Source organism: Sycon ciliatum, chromosome 6 (genome assembly GCF_964019385.1).
Source record: "Sycon ciliatum chromosome 6, ocSycCili1.1, whole genome shotgun sequence".
NCBI classification, from domain to species: domain Eukaryota; kingdom Metazoa; phylum Porifera; class Calcarea; order Leucosolenida; family Sycettidae; genus Sycon; species Sycon ciliatum.
Window position 1 is genome coordinate 30,602,209 of NC_088648.1, and position 19,978 is coordinate 30,622,186.

At 46.7% G+C, this 19,978-nt stretch overlaps 1 protein-coding gene across 1 annotated transcript in view; it reads left to right on the plus strand.

Moving 5' to 3' along the window:
• Positions 1 to 4,127: 4,127 nt before the first annotated feature.
• LOC135819882 (uncharacterized) overlaps positions 4,128 to 19,978 on the plus strand; it is a 29,262-nt gene continuing 13,411 nt past the window's right edge. Inside the window, exons 1-9 of the mRNA XM_065333183.1 lie at positions 4,128 to 4,601; positions 11,572 to 11,707; positions 12,823 to 12,888; positions 13,842 to 13,919; positions 14,107 to 14,178; positions 14,679 to 14,750; positions 15,930 to 16,007; positions 16,702 to 16,773; positions 17,158 to 17,235. Coding sequence (XP_065189255.1) covers positions 4,436 to 4,601; positions 11,572 to 11,707; positions 12,823 to 12,888; positions 13,842 to 13,919; positions 14,107 to 14,178; positions 14,679 to 14,750; positions 15,930 to 16,007; positions 16,702 to 16,773; positions 17,158 to 17,235 — 818 coding nt within the window. The 5' untranslated portion in view covers positions 4,128 to 4,435. The remainder of the gene's footprint in view (positions 4,602 to 11,571; positions 11,708 to 12,822; positions 12,889 to 13,841; positions 13,920 to 14,106; positions 14,179 to 14,678; positions 14,751 to 15,929; positions 16,008 to 16,701; positions 16,774 to 17,157; positions 17,236 to 19,978) is intronic.

A 19,978-nucleotide genomic window follows, 5' to 3' on the forward strand; every position in this document is an offset into this window, starting at 1 on the left:
GCCAGTCGCGGTCATCCGTGCTTTTATAAGAACGAAATGGCGCTTTTAGTGACATTTTGCATACAAATCCCCATCTAGTAGGGCGCAGTCACCCAGTTTCGGTGGAAGTGCGCGAGTTCGATTGGGATTCAAGTAGGAAGGGAGCGTCTCAGCTTCCTCGGACCACGACCATTCGACTCAGCACCCCGAAGACTACAACTGGTGAAATTTTTATTTTTGCCTTAACTTCCCCTTTAAGCGAAGGCTATATACCTGCTTTATGCAGGTTGATGCCAACGCGAACAAGCAAAATAATAATAATAATAATAATGAAGTATGCGTGCCAAATTGAGCTGCTGAGAAAGGACCGTTTTGGTTCGTTTCATTGTAATGATAAATTCATTATCAATTTGTCTGACTATACACTTTCGTCTGCTGAGAAAGAGCTGCTATGCCGAGGTATGAGTTTCGGTTTGCCGCCTAAAACTAACCGAGAAGAGGTTATGGCTGATTTTGAGGTATTTTATGATCGCCTGTCCTCATCACTACCGAAGACAAACAGATCAGCGTCGGTGTGCGCAACCTCTCTGGCTGACATTGCGAACCAATACATCCAGTCTAGCAATGACACGACATGTTTTACACTAACCCGTGAACATTTTAGAGTACGGAAAGAATTGCGGAGTAACAACAAAATTGTAATAACCAAACCTGACAAAGGAAGGGCTACCGTCATTATGAACAAGCATGACTACATCACGAAGACACATACCATCCTGAACGATAGTTCGAAGTTTACTGTCATTGGGCCCATTGAGACACATGATAAAACGGCTAAAATAGAGGAACAATTATGCAACTATTTTAAAGAGTTAGTATTGCTGAAGCAGATCACGCAGACTGAGTCGGATTCATTTAGTCCAATTGGTTCTGCGCGACCGCGCATGTATGGCTTACCCAAAATTCACAAGGCTGGTTGTCCAGTTCGTCCGATCTTGTCCATGTGTGGTTCACCGCAGTACAAAGTGTCGAGGTGGATTTGTCGTTTGTTACAGCCTGTTCTCGACATGTACAGTACATATGTAGTCAAGGATAGTTTTGAGTTTGCCGACTTTTTGCATGATCACGAATTCCCGGAGACATTCTTTATGTGCTCGTTTGATGTTGTGAGTCTTTTCACGAACGTACCTTTGGATTTTACGATTGATATTTGCTGTGATGCTATGTACCGTGGTAATGTAGGTTCTCCTGTTACTATCGAAGAGACGTACTTTCGCCGTCTTATGAATATGGTTACGTCTGGCGTTGAATTTTCGTTTGAGAATGTTATGTATCGTCAGATAGATGGTGTCGCGATGGGTTCACCGTTGGGTCCAGTTCTTGCAAATATATTTGTGGGTTACTGCGAATCATTGGTCCCCAAATGTAAATGGCCTGCGGTGTATTGTCGTTTTGTTGACGATAGTTGGTCCTACTTTCAGTCTCGGAGCGACGCGCAGGAGTTTCTTGAATTATTGAATAAGCTGCACCCGTCACTGAAGTTTACTTGTGAGTTTGAATCGGCTAGTAAATTGTCCTTCTTGGACGTTCTTGTAGAGAAGTCTGGTATGGGTGGTGTAATTACATCAGTGTACCGGAAACCAACGTTCACCGGCTTGTACATTGTTTGGGACTCGTTTACTGCGAGGTCGTACAAAATTAATCTCGTTCGTAATCTAGTGGATCGTGCTCGTCGATTATGTTCGCTTTCAAAGTTGGATGAGGAGCTGGAGCGGCTACGCACTTTGTTTCGTTTAAATGGGTACCCGGAATATGTGATATCTAAATATGTCGTAGTTAGTACACTGGGTGGAGCGAAGGAAGTGTCCTCCGAGGCCACTCCGGTTTATCTTCGTTTGCCTTGGAAGGGTGAAGCTGTTTGCCGGACCATGCAACGTCGAGTTAAGTCAGCTGTAGAATCGAACTTTCGTAATGTTAGTGTCCGGTTCGTCTACACAACAGCTCGTGCCTTCATGGTGAAGAAGGATGTCCTACCCACTCTTAAATTATCACATCTTATTTACAACTTCGAGTGCCGGCAATGTGAGAGCCGGTATGTGGGTAGGACCCTTCAGCACCTGGAGGCACGGATCCACCAGCATGTGCCTCTTCACGTTATGCCTGTTGAGGCACGGTCGTCAAGGCCTAGACGAGGTCGTCCCCCAAAGATTGGTACTGCGACCGGAGGTGCACCCTCGCTGGGGACGGAACCAACTGGGGTGTCGTTGTCTTCTTCGTCGGCATCGGCTTGTTCGTCATTGCCTTCGTCTTTACCGTCTCTTCCTTATATCCCGTCATCATCGTTGGTATCTGCGGTTTCGTCTTCTTTGACTTCCTTGGTACCGTCATCCGGTGGCAAAAAGCGTGGCCGGCCACCGAAGAAACCACCGGATGGTGTGTCTGCGGGACCAGTGACTCGCTCTAGGGCGAGGTTAGCAGAGTCTTTATCGTCTCCGTCGTTGTCGTCATCGTCGTCGTCAGCGTCTTCCTCATCTCCCTCCTCCTCTTCATCAACATCAACAGCCATTGGAACGTCAAAGGGAGCATCATCGCAGCAGGCAGTGCCAGTAACGGATGTGCCTTTGGTACTGACATCTACATCGGCCTCGTCTGGATTGGCAGTAGCGGCAAGTAATGTCACGTCGGTTTCATTGTCACGTAATTCCAAAGTATGTACTGGTTCTAGTAGCGGTGTTAGGGTGTATGAATCTTCTGTTGCCAACCATCTTGTTCAGAATAGTGATTGTCGTTCTAGTTATGCTGATGAGTGCTTTTCTGTTTGGTCTCGTTCACGTAGTCAAAGGTATTTGCGTGTATTGGAGTCTATCTACATTTTTACCACTAAGCCGATTTTGTGTAGGCAGAAAAAGAATTTGTTTACGTTGAAATTGTTTGTGAATTTAGATCAGTAGTTCTCGTTTGTGGTTGCATGGTAACTTTCTAGTGGTGAATTTATCGCATCTATTGTCACCTCATATCGTTGAATGGTGTAATGTTTCTTTCAGCTCTCATTTTATCGCGCTAGTTAGGGTCTAAATTATTACTTGCATTGTGCGTATATATATTGAGTTAAGAGCTATTGTTGATTTGCCAGTAATCCTCTGATGAGATGGCGACGAAAACGTTTAGGAACAAGCTTCTTTATTTACATGAAAACAAGTTTTGCTTATGGTGTTTGTACTGAGTGCGCAGCTTACTCTATTTATTGCGTTGATTACATTTTTATCTCCACGGAAGCTTAATAATAATAATCGAAGTATTTTCAGTACTCCGAAGGAACCTCTTGTTGCTGTTGTGGGGAATGCGTGGTCGCCTGGTCGGCCGCAGAACGCGACGGTGGTGAAGTGCCAGAAGTGGACGCAGAGTAGAATGTTTGATTGGAAAAAGTATACGAGGACTCGACAATACGAGGATTCGAACTCGGAATTTCGCTGGTTTCATTCCCTGTCCTATCGGTTTCTTAGTCCAATTCTTCGAAACCGTTTTAACAAAATTCTATTTTGAAGTATTGGCTGTATATAATATGTACAGCCATGTACAAGTACATGGCTGTACACAAGGCACAGTCAGCAACTCTCTTCAAATCTGACAAAGGAGGGTCAGCTGCGATACGCTCCACAGATCCGTCCCTTCGGGATTTAATGCTTGTAGCTGAGAAGAGAGGCCGTGAAGAGGATCAAGTACCTTCGACAATAGCATGGTCAATGCTAGGATATATTTCTGGCAATTGATTACTCTCTCATTGAGCAGCGTCCTTGACGCCACAATGGAAATTTGTTTTTGACTTCAGTTCGTCCACTTGGCTCGTTCATCTCATGTCCTCTCTCCAGTCTGCCTACTTCAACAGAGTTAAATACCTGCAAATTGCGGGTACGAGCACGAGCCTCGAAAGCCCTGGAGTTACACGACGGTCATCAAACACTACTTCCGATTCCTGTTGTAGGAACGGCTCGAGGCCGGTCGATGTGCAGAAGTAGAGGATTTCTGCAGGCGCTGCAGTGTAGACCCACTGAGTAGGTGCAAGGTTTGGCGCTAGAGGGCGACCTTTTCGCGCCGCGCTCTGCAGCGCTGACGGCAAGTGCCTGCGAGCGCGTGCGCGTGAGTGCGTGCGTTTCGACATTCTGCGAGGTTCAGGTGTGAGAACTAGCCAAGTGGTGGCAGTAACATAGTAGCAGTTATGCCTTATGGTATTCTCTGATCTCAGGAAGATCCACATCAAGCGATGTTCGCCCTCACATCATACCTGTACTGTTCTAGCGTAGCGTAGTGTTTTTCTCTCGCTGTTCTTTTACCAAACCATTTTTTCGATTCCAACGCGGTGCTGAGCCGGTTGAAGTGTGACGGAGACTTCGGTGTGCTGTGTAGATGCCCTCTTGTCTGGTTGGATGCAGTATTCATGAATCCTAGTGGTCGGTGAATGAATCCTGAGGCTGCGAGAATGGCGGAAGAAGCATGCGGTCTGGAGAAAAATAGCAGAAGCGAGCGGGCGTTCGGCGTCGAGTCGTGTTGGAGATGGCACTGTGCAATCGTGGCTAGTCTTGTCGGCCTTCTCCTGGCCAGCACTCCATCGCTAGGAGCGAAAGGTAAGCTTTCCATCTCTCCTCTTCATATCGGCAATGATGGGATGCTCTCAGTGATTACTGATAAGGTCCTGAAAACGTCATTTTTGACGTCGTGTTCATGTGATGAAATCATTGCGAACAAAAGTGTTTGACGGGTGGAAAGACCCGGCTCGTGTTCCGTGACACGATCTCTCGCGCCTGGGCGTTCTTGCAACAGCGTTGTTGCTGTTTTTTTTATTTTCCATTGCATGCCGTCCTGCCCTATAATTATTATGATAGCGATGATGTGACGATGAAGATGCCGGAACTGTGGGGCATGAGTGAGGCGGATAGGGGGAGCTTGGTGTCAAAACGTACACTCCGCATGACGATGTGTATAGTCTTGCACCTCTGCTCCAGCATGTAACTTAAGTCTGTTTAATATTAACATGAAATCACCATCGAATCAAAGTGGATGTGCAGTTAAACTTAGGAATCAGTGATGACATTTCCTGAAGAAGGTCTAGCAGGGAAAGTAGGCTCACGAAGTCCAGTAAAGCCAAACTTTGGAATTCGAACCCCTAAGTTATCTATGCTCTTTCCTGTTTCTTGTCCTCATGATTCGAACATAGGGTTGGGTTGTAGCGGGAAATAAGAGTAGTCAGCTCCTTCTATGGAGCGCAGGAGGTGTTTAAGATCCCTAGCTGCCATGTATCCAATGGTGTATGGATGCCTCTATGCATCCAATGGTGTACATTTTTATCTTTTCACCTTGTCATGACCCTTCCTCCCTGTGCTAATGAGAAAGTCTAATGCATTCCAATCCATGCCTTCCCTTGTCAAAGACAAACCTTCTTCCACTGGGTGTCGGCAAAGAAACTAGCCTCACACGTGCGCACGAGACCAACAAGTCGGAACATTACTCTATTGGTCATCTCTAGTTATCTGTCATGGTACATTGATGCATGACGATATTTTCCTGTGGGGAAAACCCTGGCATCAAAACACAGATCGTACGGACTCCAACTCGTCATTTGCCCGGATATACATGTACATGTACTCTCCACCATCAGTATTTTCACACGGACAAACCCTGACGTCAAACACACAGAATATAAAAATTTGAATAAAGCCACAAGCAGCTAGCTGTCCGTAATGAACAGTATCAAAGGCGCACTCATGGCTCATGGCACATGAAAGAGAGGTCGGTCCAAAGTTTCCAAGAACGTTTTCTTGTGATATTCATCAGTTGGAATATATCACAATCAAAAGTTGGGGAAAAAGAACAGAGTTATATGCTCCAAGTCGCCATTTCCCCAATCATACCCCTCTGCCATTAGGCGTGCACCAGTGTAATCACTTTTAACAGCGTGTGGGGTAAAATTCTATACATGGCGCATGCAACGGGTTAAACTGTGTGCTGGTAACTTTCCCATGTCGTCTCCCTCAGCGTGTAATGTCGTCCTTCTTCTTCATGTTCGTTCCTGTGTGGCACAATCGTGAAATACAGTATGGGCCTAGCTGTGGGGCTGGTTGTTGCATGGACTGTTTATGCTGCTTGGCTGCACGTGGTTAGCATGCTGTACAGGTTAAGGTATGGTGTGTCTGAGTGTGTGTGTGTGTGTGTGTGTGTGTGTGTGTGTGTGGGGGGGGGGGGGGGGGGGGAGACTGTACACTGTATTCAAGCACAAGTGGCAGTACAGTATGGCATCTATAGACATAAGTAGCATATGCCAGCATGACCTGTTGCAGTTTTGGTGTAGTGTTGCAGTGTTGGTGTAGTACTAGTAGCGAGATCTTGCTGTTGGTTGACACTTTGCAATGCATAGCAAGCAGCCCACGCCCTGGACAGGCCTGCAGCCTGCAGGACTGCTGCTATGCTAATGCAGTAATGGGCCACACGGCCTATGCAAATCCAGCTGGAGGATGTGTCAAATGGCTCTGGGCTGATCTATGGTGGTGGCCTCTGTGCAGCTGGGTCATCTCACTCCATTCACAAGATCCTGGTCTCTTTATTATAGCTCCATCTCTCCATTCATTGTAGAATTAGAGTTACGGTACTGGTTCTTTTGCTGCAGGGGCATATCTGGCCCATCTGTGATTTGGTAACCAATCACAGGTATCACTGGCAACAATCTCATTTGCCTATGTTGCCTATGTAGTAGTACCTGTGACAGACATTTGCTGGTGTGGCTACCCACCGGACTATGCTGACTATACATGAACTGCGCGCCTGTGTTGCTTAGCTCTCTTCATTCACTGTATGATTCTGGTATGATAATAACAGCATAATTATAGCACAATGTGGAGGACACACGACACACTGTATGGAGCATAGTGTGCTGTGTAGTCATCATTATACCTGCTGAACTATCAAGCAAGGCTTACATACTATTATTACACCAGTACAAGATTGTGTGAGATCTTGTACAGAGCTAGCAACTTCCTTTGAGTGACCATCACTTGAGATGAAGTACAGTGCACTTGGCCGTTGCATACATTCAAGGTCATCATGTGCGTACTCTGCTAGATTTAGGCCAAGATCTTAAACTGAGTAGGCCTGCAGGGTTAAGTTGCAAGTGCTCTGTGTGTGAGTATGGTGCAGCAGATGCAGAGCATGTCTAAGCACTAGTGTCGTAGTGATGGTGGCTGTAGCTACTCCTGTCCTCCTGGAACTCCGCATACTGGTGGTATGTGCATACCATTTTAAATATACCCCTTTGGTGGATGAGATAGCATTACACGTTCCATGCAATCCTCTAGTGGGGCCCCATTGTCATTCACTCCTCTGCTGCGGCCAATGGCAATGGCCTCGATGGTAGTGTGCCCTGGAGCAAACCAAGGTGTGGGCTAGGATTAAGTTTCATTCTTTGGCTTTGACAAGCACCTGTAGTTGCCCTGGTGAATGTACTGCCTCTGCTGCAACAAGAACACGTTTGCACTGTTGCCTCTCACCTTAGCTTGTCCCCCTCCCCCCTTCTTTCTTGCCCTTACGTCACAATTGCCAAGTTTCCAAGCAGTGCAATATGAAGTTGCCGCGCACAGCTACAGAGATAGTAGTACTTCATTCAGCCAGCATCTGTGTGACATTTGCCCCAGGTTCTGAGCATTTCTATGCCACGCTTAGGGCGGCTGACAGTATGGAGTGGAAGCAATATCGTAATTTGATTTGAGTGTAGAAAGAATGCACACCGTGCACGTAGCATAAATCAAACTGGACAGAGCTTGGTGAAGGGGTGATTGTAGTTTGACCGTAGCTGGGACCTTGACCGTAGCTGGGACCTTGACCGTAGCTGGCACCTTGACTGTAGCTGGGACCTTGACTGTAGCTGGGACCTTGACCGTAGCTGGGACCTTGACCGTAGCTGGGACCGCTCTGGAACACTACAGTAAGGTAACTGACCGTCCAATTTGTTGTTGAACAATAGTCATGTTGTTGACCTGAAAAAAGGTCTGAACTAATGTGTTGTCAAGTCGGCCGTAGCTTGCGAAGAAGATGGCTGCTCCGAACCTTGGCCCTTCCCGCAGGCCCACTGAACACAGTTTACTTGTTGTCCACTGGGGTGGTCCCGGTGATGACCTGACTAACCGCACTGGTTTCGTCGCATTATTGTGAGAAAATTCCAATCCTGTAGCGCTTGAATGCCTGGAAGTTGATAGGGTCTGATGAAATTGGTAGATGAGGTTTGCTTTCTGCTTGACTAGTAATTGAGTTTGCATTCCCTGCCTTGATCAGGGATAATTGGGCTGATATCAGCTTTCCTACAGGAATTTATACTCCTGGGTTCATACACCCTGGCCTGGATCCAGAATGAATGGGCTGCTAAAAGCTCTTGTAGAGCTTTGAATTGCCGACAATAATAGTGAATAGAATCGAGTAAGGTAACACAGTTACCTGTATGCATAGCTGTATGAAGATTGAGCAATCTGCCAAAGACTTTAAGTGATGAGCTGGCACAAAGGCAACATACAAAAGCTGGATGCGGTGCTCAGCAAAGGTGGATTCGCTCATGTGTGAAATCGTTTCATACTGTAGCAAGTATTGTTCGCGTTCAAGATGTTCTGCAAGTGGAGTCAAACTCTGAGCATCTGATGGGTGAAAATGCTCCCCTCAGTTGCAGTACTGTCTGTGCTGCACACTGAAATCCGATAGCATTAGTAAAAAAGAAGTAGAATTAGTCGCAAACAAAAGTACATTTTGAAATCAGCCTTTTTGAAACGAAGTGATCGACGGACAAAGAATGATCGATGGTGGAAGTAGATGTGAAGAATGGTAATAGGACCAATACCCAAGAGAAGTGGAACTAGGTTTTGCACGACGCTCGCCAGGAAAACTATGCAATTTACCCATTAGTTTCATGCGGCAGCGTGGCTAGCATGGGGTAGGACATAGTAACGTCTTGCTAATTGCTATTCCAGTAAAACCTGTAACTAAAGACCACCGTGACTAGCGACCAGCCTGGTACTACAGACCACTTCGCCAGGCAAGGACGGTCTCACATCCATAATAATTACTTCAAAGTATTATGGTTGTGCAGTGCAAACCTCTAACTAAGGACCACCTGCCACTATAGATCACTTTCTCCGGCCCCAAGGGGTGATCGTTAGTCACAGGTTTTACTACGGGAGGAGGTACCTAACAGTACTATGTCCAAATCGCTACTGTAAAGCCCCTGGCTGAATGAGGGCTGTGCCATTACTTGTCCAAACAGAGTGAAAAGGTGCAGCATTGCCCCTTGTCAGTGGCTGCCTTATTAAAATATTTCTTTGAGAGCGTGATGAAGCGTGATCACTGCCTCATTGTACCTTTGCCAGATCCAATCTCAGTGATATACTATCCGCATGAAGTCGGTTCCGAGCCTGAATGTCTAGGTATGGTGATAGGGAAGTAAGGGGGAACGGCGAGGGCTGCTTCCCACCAGCCTGTGTCGTGTGACTAGTATCACAGGAGCCCTGAGTTTCATAGTCTCAGGGAGATACTGATCGGTCTCTGCTGGGATGGCAGCTACACCATAGCTCAGTGGTTACTAGAGCATTGCTGGCCGGCCTTTGATTCAAGTCCTGGTGGTCATAATCAATTTTGTCTTTACACTTTCCCTACCAGTGCCTCAGACTAACCATAAGAACATAATAATTACAATATATTCATCAGTCTGAGTATTACCATAAGTATTAGGGTAATGGCAGCTAACAATGCACAGCTCTGATAAGAATGGAGGTCTGCAGTACTGGTTATCTGCCGGGGGAGGGGGTATGTTTGGAGTTAATGTGAGGTACTGTTGGGCATTGCATGTAAGCGGAGTGACACATATTGCTATGAGTGGTGATGACTATAACCATTGCATACACTGCTCAGTAGGATTAGGTATGTGCTGTGTGTGTGTGTGTGTGGGGGGGGGGGGTTGCATTATGTATGGTGTGTAACATTACTCACTCTGATTAACAATAAGTGATTGTAATTGGCAGTACACACTATTACGGAAAGGTCTGGTCAAGCTGGAATGTGTGCTGACCCTGTGCTCAAGGTTGTCAGGGAGGTGTGGGCTGTGACTTGAAGAGGTGGTGGTGGGGGGAAGGGTTGGAAGTGTTCAAAAGCATTCTTTCGCCAGAGCAAAGCTATTTTGAAACATGACTGTGTTACTATTTAGGAAACGTCACTTCTCAACTCCAAACCGGTCTCTTCACTGCGATTAAAATTAAAATTACACCAAATTTTCGGGCCTGGCCCATCATCAGGATAATGAACTGCGTTAGTAGATCAATTAATTGTACTGATAGGGTGCATGGACTGGATCGAGAAGACGCTCCATCATGACTGACTGAAGCGGGATTCACAGAAGCAATTTGTGATGCCCGATGCGACGGCCACGAAACCGGGAGACTCCCAAATTGTAGCCATTTAGCAGCCCACGCAAACTGTCGCAATTGGGCCATCGCAGAAGTTCGTGCGGTCGTTTTCAGACGTAAAGCCCTGTTGTAGAGGTCTTAGCCCTCATTTGTTAGTCTCTCTGTCTCTCTCTCTCTCTCTCTCTCTCTCTCTCTCTCTCGCTCTCGGATCTCTCACTCTCTCTCTCTCTCTCTCTCTCTCTCTGTTTTTGGTGGACAAAAATATCTCTGGCGTTGATTGCTTTCTTCCTTCGACTTCTGCCGCGCCTTTGTTCTCGTACTCCCCTTTATGTACAAGTGTTGTGCAGACCCTCCTTTAATATAGTCTGTCTCATTTTGTCCTGAGATGTTTTGATGCATAGTGATTATGACCCTCATCATTCGCTCCCTTGTCACTGGACAGTTCTGTCCGTTTGGTTTTAGCGAATTCAAATAAAGAAAACAACAAAACAACAAGTTGAGCTTTGCGCAACAAGTTTTGCGATGCGACAGGCGATGTGGCATACGATTTTGACTTTTTCTGCAGCAAAGTTGTACAAAGGTTCAATAGTTGCCTGTAAATTTGTACAAGTTGTACCAAAATACGCGAATACCATGGTGACGTACCCACCTGCATGGAACTACGCGACAAATCAGGAAGCAGTCGTCGCATCGCTCACTTCTTCTGTGAATGGTATTTCGCGTCGCATCGCCCACCGCATCACAGAAAACCTTCTGTGAATCCCGCTTGAGTTCCTACCATGTAGTGGAGCTGCCGAGTGGCTTATCTATGTTCATTGATAGTGGTGTACTGCATAATGGGTCTTAACCCTTGAGCTATTGGCTGCACTCTCTGGCCTGGAGTACGATCCATTGAAATTGAATATGTGTGACATTGATTTGGTGAGCCACTTTCCCACATGCACATCGGTATAAAACACAGGTGTATGCGTGAGTGTGCACGGGCGCGCGTGTGTGTGTGTGTGTGTGTGTGTGTGTGTGTATGTGTGCGCGTATGTGTGCGTGTGTGTGCGTGTGTGCATTTGTGTGTATGCGTGTGTGTCTGCTTATGCGTAAAATATTTCATGTTCGTCCTGGACTGGACTCTTGTCCTTTTTTCATCTCTTCCACTGTGCATATACTTCAGGATCATTTCAATGCCCACCTGGCAATCAAGGCTGCTGGTTTGTATACACGGATGCTTGCATGTCGTCAACACAGTCGTCGGCGTTTGGTGGTGGCTGCACAGCCCTAGCTACCGTCTCCTGTAGCTCCACCAAGATGTACGTGTTAGTGGATCAGTGGTTTGCATTTCACCATATGCAATTTTTGGGATTTTATTCTGACATTTCTCAGCATGTGACGACTCCACTGTATCCATCCACTATACCCATACATCTTCACAACACTCTACAAATGGTCTCTCGGCTGCACCAATCAATGAAAAAAAATAAAATTCGGAAAATAATTTTATTCTTTATACTGACAAACAACGTTACTCAAGTAGCCAAAGTGACTGATTTCTTGTCAGCACACAGACTACAAGGTTAAAGGCCCCCTGGCTGACTTTGGGGCTCAAAAGGTTGGCTACAATGCATTTGTGCCCATCATCTACACACATACCTCGGTCATCTGGACCACGAAAATTGTGGGCACTTTGGCCCACCGGGTACACTTTGGACGAGTTTCAGTGGAAATATTACTACTCTTTTGGCACTTTGGTGGAAATAGTGACTTCAAATGCCATGGTCTTTCCCCATGAAAATGTACTTGAAGTATGTAATTCGTAGTTACGGACGTTTCAAAGTTACGGGCAGTGCCCGGTCCCGGACTGTCTGGATAAACGAGGTATGAATGTATCTGCAATTTGCTTCAGGAGATTGATGTAGATATCAGGGCGAATACAGGAGGGGTTCCAGGGGTTCTGCGGAAACCCCTGAACTTCGTAAATGTACTACTGGAAACCATACTCGTGTCCATGTACATGTATGAGCTAGTATTCAGTTTTGACTATACTGGCACCCCCTGTAGAGATCGCTGGATTGGCCGCTGGACATGCACAAACACCTAGTGCTGATCAATGTAAGGAAGAGCTATTGTTGATTGTGATGCCTCCCTCATAAAACTTGAGTGGATAATTACGGCACGCTGTGTGATTTTTCTGAAATTTCCCTAAACTGAATGATCGTGTCTTCTGTATGAAACCATGTTTGCATGTTGGTGTGTGTGTGTGTGCGTGTGTGTGTGTGTGTGTGCTCTTGTGTACGTGTGTGTACGTGTGTGTGTGTGTGTGTGTGTGTGTGTGTGTGTGTGTGTGTGTGTGTGCGTGCGTGTGTGTGTGTATGTGTGTGTGTGTGTGTATGTGTGTGTATGTGTATGTGTGGGTATGTATGTTTAGACTATTGGCAAATCTGCAGGTCAGTGTTGTACAGTACTATGCTGAGTGTCCCACCATTACGGAAATGTAAGCAAATCAGTGGATGCCTTTTAAAATACTCTGTTTCTATGTTCTCTACGAGTGCTCATGGGTTCCAATCTGCTTAGAATTGAGGAGCAAAAGGGTATTGGGATGCAGCGCACTCGGCCGACCTGAGGTCTCCAATGGTCAACCGAGCACTTCAGTTATGGTCGAATGCCTCGTGCCTCTCCCCGCTGTCACCACCAGGACTCGAGCCAGGTTGCTAGTTACAGGGCCCGCGCCACTGGTACGGCTGGTGCGGCCATGGCCGTACAAGTTTTCACCAATTCCAGCGTTCACGGGCTGCTCAGTGTGCAATTTGATTATCTGGAAGTACTAGTAATATGCTATCCTCAAACATTTCTTCCTAGAGTCTCTACCTCCTCAACTGTTCTTCTTGTCCAGTGAAGTATACTCCGCTAGCTGCCGTATCTGTTTTCTAGAGGAATGTGCAGCTGAAACAAACAGATAATGCATAGATGTAGAGACGTAGGATCCCAGGATTTTGAAAATGGGCATGTGGAAATAGTCGGTCCTGTAGCCGACCTGGGGCCGTACCACCCCCCCCCCCCACACACACAGGAGGTGGCTCCGGGCCTGAGTTACATTATACGTGTCCTAATATCAGCCTCCAAAGTTACCAAATGTATACCTAATATTACCTATACAGTCGAGTGCAGGATTTGCCATGTTGCAATGGATACTAGTAGGTGTGTACTGGCTACTGGAAAAGTAGCAACAGATGCTGAAAAAGTTCTCCATGTGTACTGTGGGCGGGGCATTTCACACCTAGAAGAATATTGACCATTCGGAATCAGTTGCAACCTAGAATGCCATGCCTACATGGCAATCATCAACAAACGTTGTTTCGTGTCTTCTATTTATGTAATATGCAGTGTGGTTGGGGACCACTTGGGCTTTTAAAACATGCTTCTGTGCGCTTTTCTTTTCTCTGGTAGAAATCTTGAGAATAATTCTCTTCGGACGTTGAAAGATACCTACGCAATCACCCATGGAATGACTGGTTTGAGCATGCTGTAAGTATGTGTTTGTGTGTGTGTGTGTGCGTTTTATTGTGTGTGTGCGTGCGTGCGAGTGTGCGTGTGTGCATGTGTGTGTGCGTATCACAGGCTGTTACAGCAAGTCCTCGATCACAGCTGTCTTCTTTTCCCCGGATTTGCCTGAATATGACGTGTATCTGCTGCATCTTGTTTCCCCCTTCAGGGACGTGGCGCGGAATGAGCTCACCTCTGTGTTCAGTGATTGGTTTACAAGCAACACCAACCTTAGATTACTGTAAGCTACTCAACATGTCTGAACTATCCCTACTGAACTGTTTCTGGCAAACCCGCCGCAACCGGTCCGGTTGGTCACGTCATCACCGGACCAACTTGTTGGCCATCACCACGTGTTTACTGCTGAGTAGTGAATGACTGTGTGCCTACTATCATGCACAAACTGTTTGAATGACTGTGATACAACAGGATCAATTGAAAACTGCTTCCGGCGGTCCGGTTTCTGCTGCTGTATTACTGGTAACCTGAAGCAGGGGCGTAGCTGGTCCCCCTTTTAGGAGCAGGGGGGGGGGGGGGGGGTGCCTGGCCGCATATGTGTAGGATGACTCGTGCATGTCATTCAAGGTCATTATGTGCATGCTGAACCTAGATCAAAATTGTTGGGGGGGGGGGTGCACGTGCCCCCATGCCCCATGCAGGCCTGCTGAAGACTTCTTTGCTTAGGTGCAGATACATATTTTACAAGCTGTGCATTCTACTTGCCTTGACGCCTTTCTGCAGGAACTTAAGTCAGAATAAGATCACGTCGGTGGATGTCCAGGCATTCGCCAGTCTCAGCCGTCTGGAGGAGCTGTAAGTGAGTGTGCAGGGCCACCAGAACCGGTCCGGTTAGTCAGGTTATCACCGGACCAACGCCTTAGCCACCCACATGTGGTTTCTACTGAGGAGGGCATGTGTACCCGCCATATATTCGCTGCCTTGTCATTGAGCATTTGTGCTCGTTTGGATTTGCGAATTCAAATAAAGCATACAAACAAACAAACAAACACATCATACACAAACTGTATGAAAGGCAGTGAAACTACCGAACCAATCGAAAACTGCTTCCGACGGTCCTGTGTGCAGTATGGGTACTTTATCACACGGATAATGAGTATGAAACTCGGGTATTGAGCCAATAATAAAAGTAGAAAGGAAAAGGACATATGGAAACGAGTTAAGAGTAACTCTCCACAGTCAGAAAGTGCAACAACTAGTTGTTGCACTTTCTGTCTGTATATAGTATCTAGTTGCGGTAGTGGAGAGTTACTCTTAACTCGTTTCCATAATGAGTATGCATATAATTATAATTATAGTTCAGCGTAGGTATTCACGGTAAGCTGTGCGCATACTCGCACTGCCTTTGTCTTCTTCTCCTTCTCCTGGTGAGGGAATGAACAACAATCCATAACTGTGTGACTTGAGAGGATGAGTGCTAAACGCTTTTTTTAAATATTTTCTTATGAAAGTGCACATGCCTACACATAGAATGGAAGAGAACAATAAGAACAACAGCAAGAGGACGTAGGGGACAACAAAGGGAGTGTATGTGCTATAAAGATGTGCCGGTGAGTTGAAGTACGCTCCCCTGACCAATGGTCTCGGGATCAGGGCGCACATCACGCCGCGTACATCAGATGCAGCCAGTGCTCTATGAAGGCCTGGGTGGTCAGCTGGGTATACATGTGCCATGTACCTCAGGGTGCTGGGTCCTGGGCCAGGTCACCCACCTTGATGCTGGATTAGTGTAGGTGAATACACGCTTGTACATTTCTGTGTGTGCATATGTGCATATGTGTGCATGTGTGCATGTGTGCGCATGTGTGTGCATGTGTGTGTGTGTGCACGCGCGTGTTTGTGCGTGTGTATGCATGTGTGTGTGTGTGCATATATGTGTGTGTGTGTGTGTGTGTGTGTGTGTGTGTGTGTGTGTTTGTGCGTGCATGCATGTGTGTGTGCGTGCGTGTGTGCTTGCATGTCTGCATCCTGCAGAAATTTGTCGGGAAACCGACTATCTGAATCCCAGTTGTCATCAAGCCTATTTTCTCCACTGAAAGGCCTAGAAAGACTGTAAGCTGATAGCACACATTGTTTATGTATGCCTAGTACTGTCGTCGGCATGGAAATCCGGTCCGAGGTCAAGCGGCCCCAGGGCGCTGGCCATGCAGGCGAGGAGTACGAATATGATCAACATGTGTCCTGTCCACGCAACGTACTGTACGCACTAAGGGCGCCGGCCCCGGTCATTCGACCGGATTTCCATGTCCACGACAGTACATGGATCTTGCAGGATATGAGTATTACCCAGTTAAGACCTAGCGTAGTGGTAAAGCATGTCTGACTGGCTGGGCATAATCAAGGGTCCCTGGTGCGAGTCCTGGTGGTGGCAATCAACTTTTTCGGCAGAATTTTCCCCCTCCAACTGATGAAGACCCAGTAATGAAGAACTGACATGCAGTCGACGAGTTACTGGTCATGGCATTCCTTCTTGCGGACCAATAGCCAAGGTCTCTGCCTTGTGTTGAATTTGAATGATTTTGTGCAGTGATATTATAGCATAGGATGATTGAGAGATGGGAATAGAGAGAGAGTTAGAGGAAGGAAGAAAGAGAGAGAGAGAGAGAGAGAGAGAGAGAGAGAGAGAGAGAGAGAAAGGGGGAGAGAGAGAGAGGGGGGGGGGGGGAGTTAGGGAGGGAGGAAAGAGATGTACACATGCTCATGTGCGACAGACAAACCGACAAGTTGCTTCTTGTTTCTCTTCTAGGTTTCTGGCAAACAATCTCATCACTGAACTACCTGCAGATATATTCAATGGACTGGACAGCCTACAAATGATGTAAGTGGGTTTGTTTTTGGATGGAGTATTATCAACCCCTGGCTAATTATCCTCTTTCTCTCCATGCTGATGTCAGTTGGGTTCATTCTAGACTTTGGAGGGGTTTTCCCCTTTTGCTGTTCCCGAAAGGAATACATCCGCACTGTGATGAAGCAATGCTCTGATCACCCTTTGCTGTGATCCTGGTGGTTGTTGATTCTTCACACCAAAAGCTCATACAGTACACTCACTGGCAAATACCTTCTTTTTGTTCATCGGTGGCTCATTAGTTTTTCAGCTCGTATCATGGCAATATCTCATTGGCCAAAACAGTGATCTGTCAGCAACATTCTGTATTTTCGTAAGTGTGCATTTGCTTATACTGTGCTCTGTCCTTGGCTGCAGCAATCTTCAAAACAATCGTATACGTGTTGTGTGGTCGGAGTCCTTCACTGCATTCATGTCCAGACAGGACAGTGTGCTGTAAGTCATTGCTCCACTACACAGGGGCAGATCCAGAGATCTCTACAGGGGGTCTAAGCCATTTAGCCAAACCTGAATAGCTGATATAGGTACAGTGTACATGTACATGACATGTGAGAAATTTAAGAGAGCATGTCTGAGAATAACAAAGTATGTGTGCAAGTGGATCTCTCCGATTTCGCTCAAAATTTGCAGGTAGGTTCCCTTTGGGGTGTGGATCGATTATGCAAAGCCCTTGAAAAAGTTTCTGAAGGGAACCTTGAAATTTGCATACCCCTCAAAAATGGCCGAAATATCACATTATTTATGGGTCTAGAAACTAGTCACGCCACAGCGTATACGAACAAGCTATGAACAAAACTCCATCAAGCCAACATTGCCTCACCTTAGAAGAGTTCCTGGAGCAGTACCGCTTAGCCACGCCAGCATCCCAGAAGACGAGGTCCATCACCCCCTGACGCCACAAATGATCGTCTTGAAAATAGCCAATTTACAAGCACTGGCACAACAGCCAGCTACGTCCTCAATTGGCCAGAACTATACACCGGCAGATAGTAGAACACCTCTTCTAGCGCTGAGGACATGTCCCCCATCTTCCTTTTGGGGTTTTCTTGAAATAAACTTTTTTGACTTTTTCCACTCGACCATGCTGAAATACGGCCAAAGTCATACCTGCGCAGGAAAGCTCGCCACTCCGCGACGTCTCCTCAGCAATTTCTACTCCAACACTACTCTCAAGGCCGCAGAACAAAGTGTAGTGTTGACTCTGACAAGGAAAAGCAGCGGTGACCACTTGTCACTCCAAACGACAAGCTTCTCCTTGCGCCACCAATAATTTTTTGTGCGACTGTTGCTGCAAAAGTGACTGAAGCCGTGAAGGCCTGAGCGCAGTTTTTGAATTATTTTATTGCAAGATGCACGGTGAAATCACGTGCCTTGTGACGCAAGAATGCCAAGTCGCGTGGCCCACGGCTCACGAGATTTCAGACTCAGAGTCACCTTTGTCAAGTGCGCTTGTTACTCGCCTTGAACGCCCGTTTAGTTGGTCTGGAAGTGATCACACTTGTGTTGTTACCATGGTTACGGCGCTCAAGAACACGCTGACCGTGTTGTAGGCCTACGAACCGGGACTTTCCCTGACCATGTAGGTCGAAGACCAGTGAAATGATGATGAAATCACATTCTTTATGACGTAAGAAATCTCTCATGCAGTTCACGCGACAAGTGCGTGCAGCCAGTGCTGCTCGCGTGCCAGTCAACACAAAGGGACCGAGCTAGTCGCTTTTGTCGAGCATCGACATGAAAACAAGGGACTTTTACTGTTGGACTATGTTCGGGATTGCAGGAGGTAAGTGTGAAAGATGAATAACTCTCCATGCTGTACGGGGCATATTTCAACGGCTTGCTGCCATTGCAACACTCCTAGGACAGTTTGTGGGGGTTCTCAGCAGTTCAAGCAGGAAATGAAGCTCATCTTATCTCTGCCATCATGGTCTGTTCCGAGTAGCGTTCCAGGCACATTCGCGATCGATGGCCGCGTAACGTGATGCAGGACGCGTCATCCTACGTCACAGAGCACGCGATCTCACCGTGCATCTTGCAATAAAATTCAAAAACTGCGCTCAGGCCTTCAGTCACTTTTGCATCAACAGTCGCACAAAAAATTATTGGTGGCGCAAGGAGAAGCTTGTCGTTTGGAGTGACAAGTGATCACCGCTGCTTTTCCTTGTCAGAGTCAACACTACACTTTGTTCTGCGGCCTTAGGAGTAGTGTTGGAGTAGAAATTGCTGAGGAGACGTCGCGGAGTAGCGAGCTTTCCTGCGCAGGTATGACTTTGGCCGTATTTCAGCATGGTCGAGTGGAAAAATTCAAAAAAGTTTATTTCAAGAAAACCCCAAAAGGAAGATGGGGGACATGTCCTCAGCGCTAGAAGAGGTGTTCTACTATCTGCCGGTGTATAGTTCTGGCCAATTGAGGACGTAGCTGGCTGTTTTGCCAGCGCTTGTAAATTGGCTATTTTCAAGACGATCATTTGTGGCGTCAGGGGGTGATGGACCTCGTCTTCTGGGATGCTGGCGTGGCTAAGCGGTACTGCTCCAGGAACTCTTCTAAGGTGAGGCAATGTTGGCTTGATGGAGTTTTGTTCATAGCTTGTTCGTATACGCTGTGGCGTGACTAGTTTCTAGACCCATAAATAATGTGATATTTCGGCCATTTTTGAGGGGCATGCAAATTTCAAGGTTCCCTTCAGAAACTTTTTCAAGGGCTTTGCATAATCGATCCACACCCCAAAGGGAACCTACCTGCAAATTTTGAGCGAAATCGGAGAGATCCACTTGCACACATACTTTGGTATTCTCAGACATGCTCTCTTAAGGGGTTCCACTGACCCCCCCCCCAGATCCGCCCCTGCTACAGCTGGTGTTCCAACAAAGTTGAAACATCTCCCCCACCCTCACCCCTCCTCCTCTTCTTCCTTCATACCACAAACTCCCTAGACTGCTCGAGGAATGGGCAAATGTGCTTTTGAGTTCTCTTTTTCGGACATATTGGCGCACTGATGCTGCATGTCTACCCCAATGTGGCTCAGTTCCTTAGGATGAGACCACATTCATTTTGTTGGGATTTGAATTTGAGGAATTTGAACTCCAGGCGAGCTGTTGGAGACGTTAGGACTGTTTTCAATCATCACTTTGCGATTTCGAATGCATGGTGATTACAGATCATGCGGGGTGGTGGTAA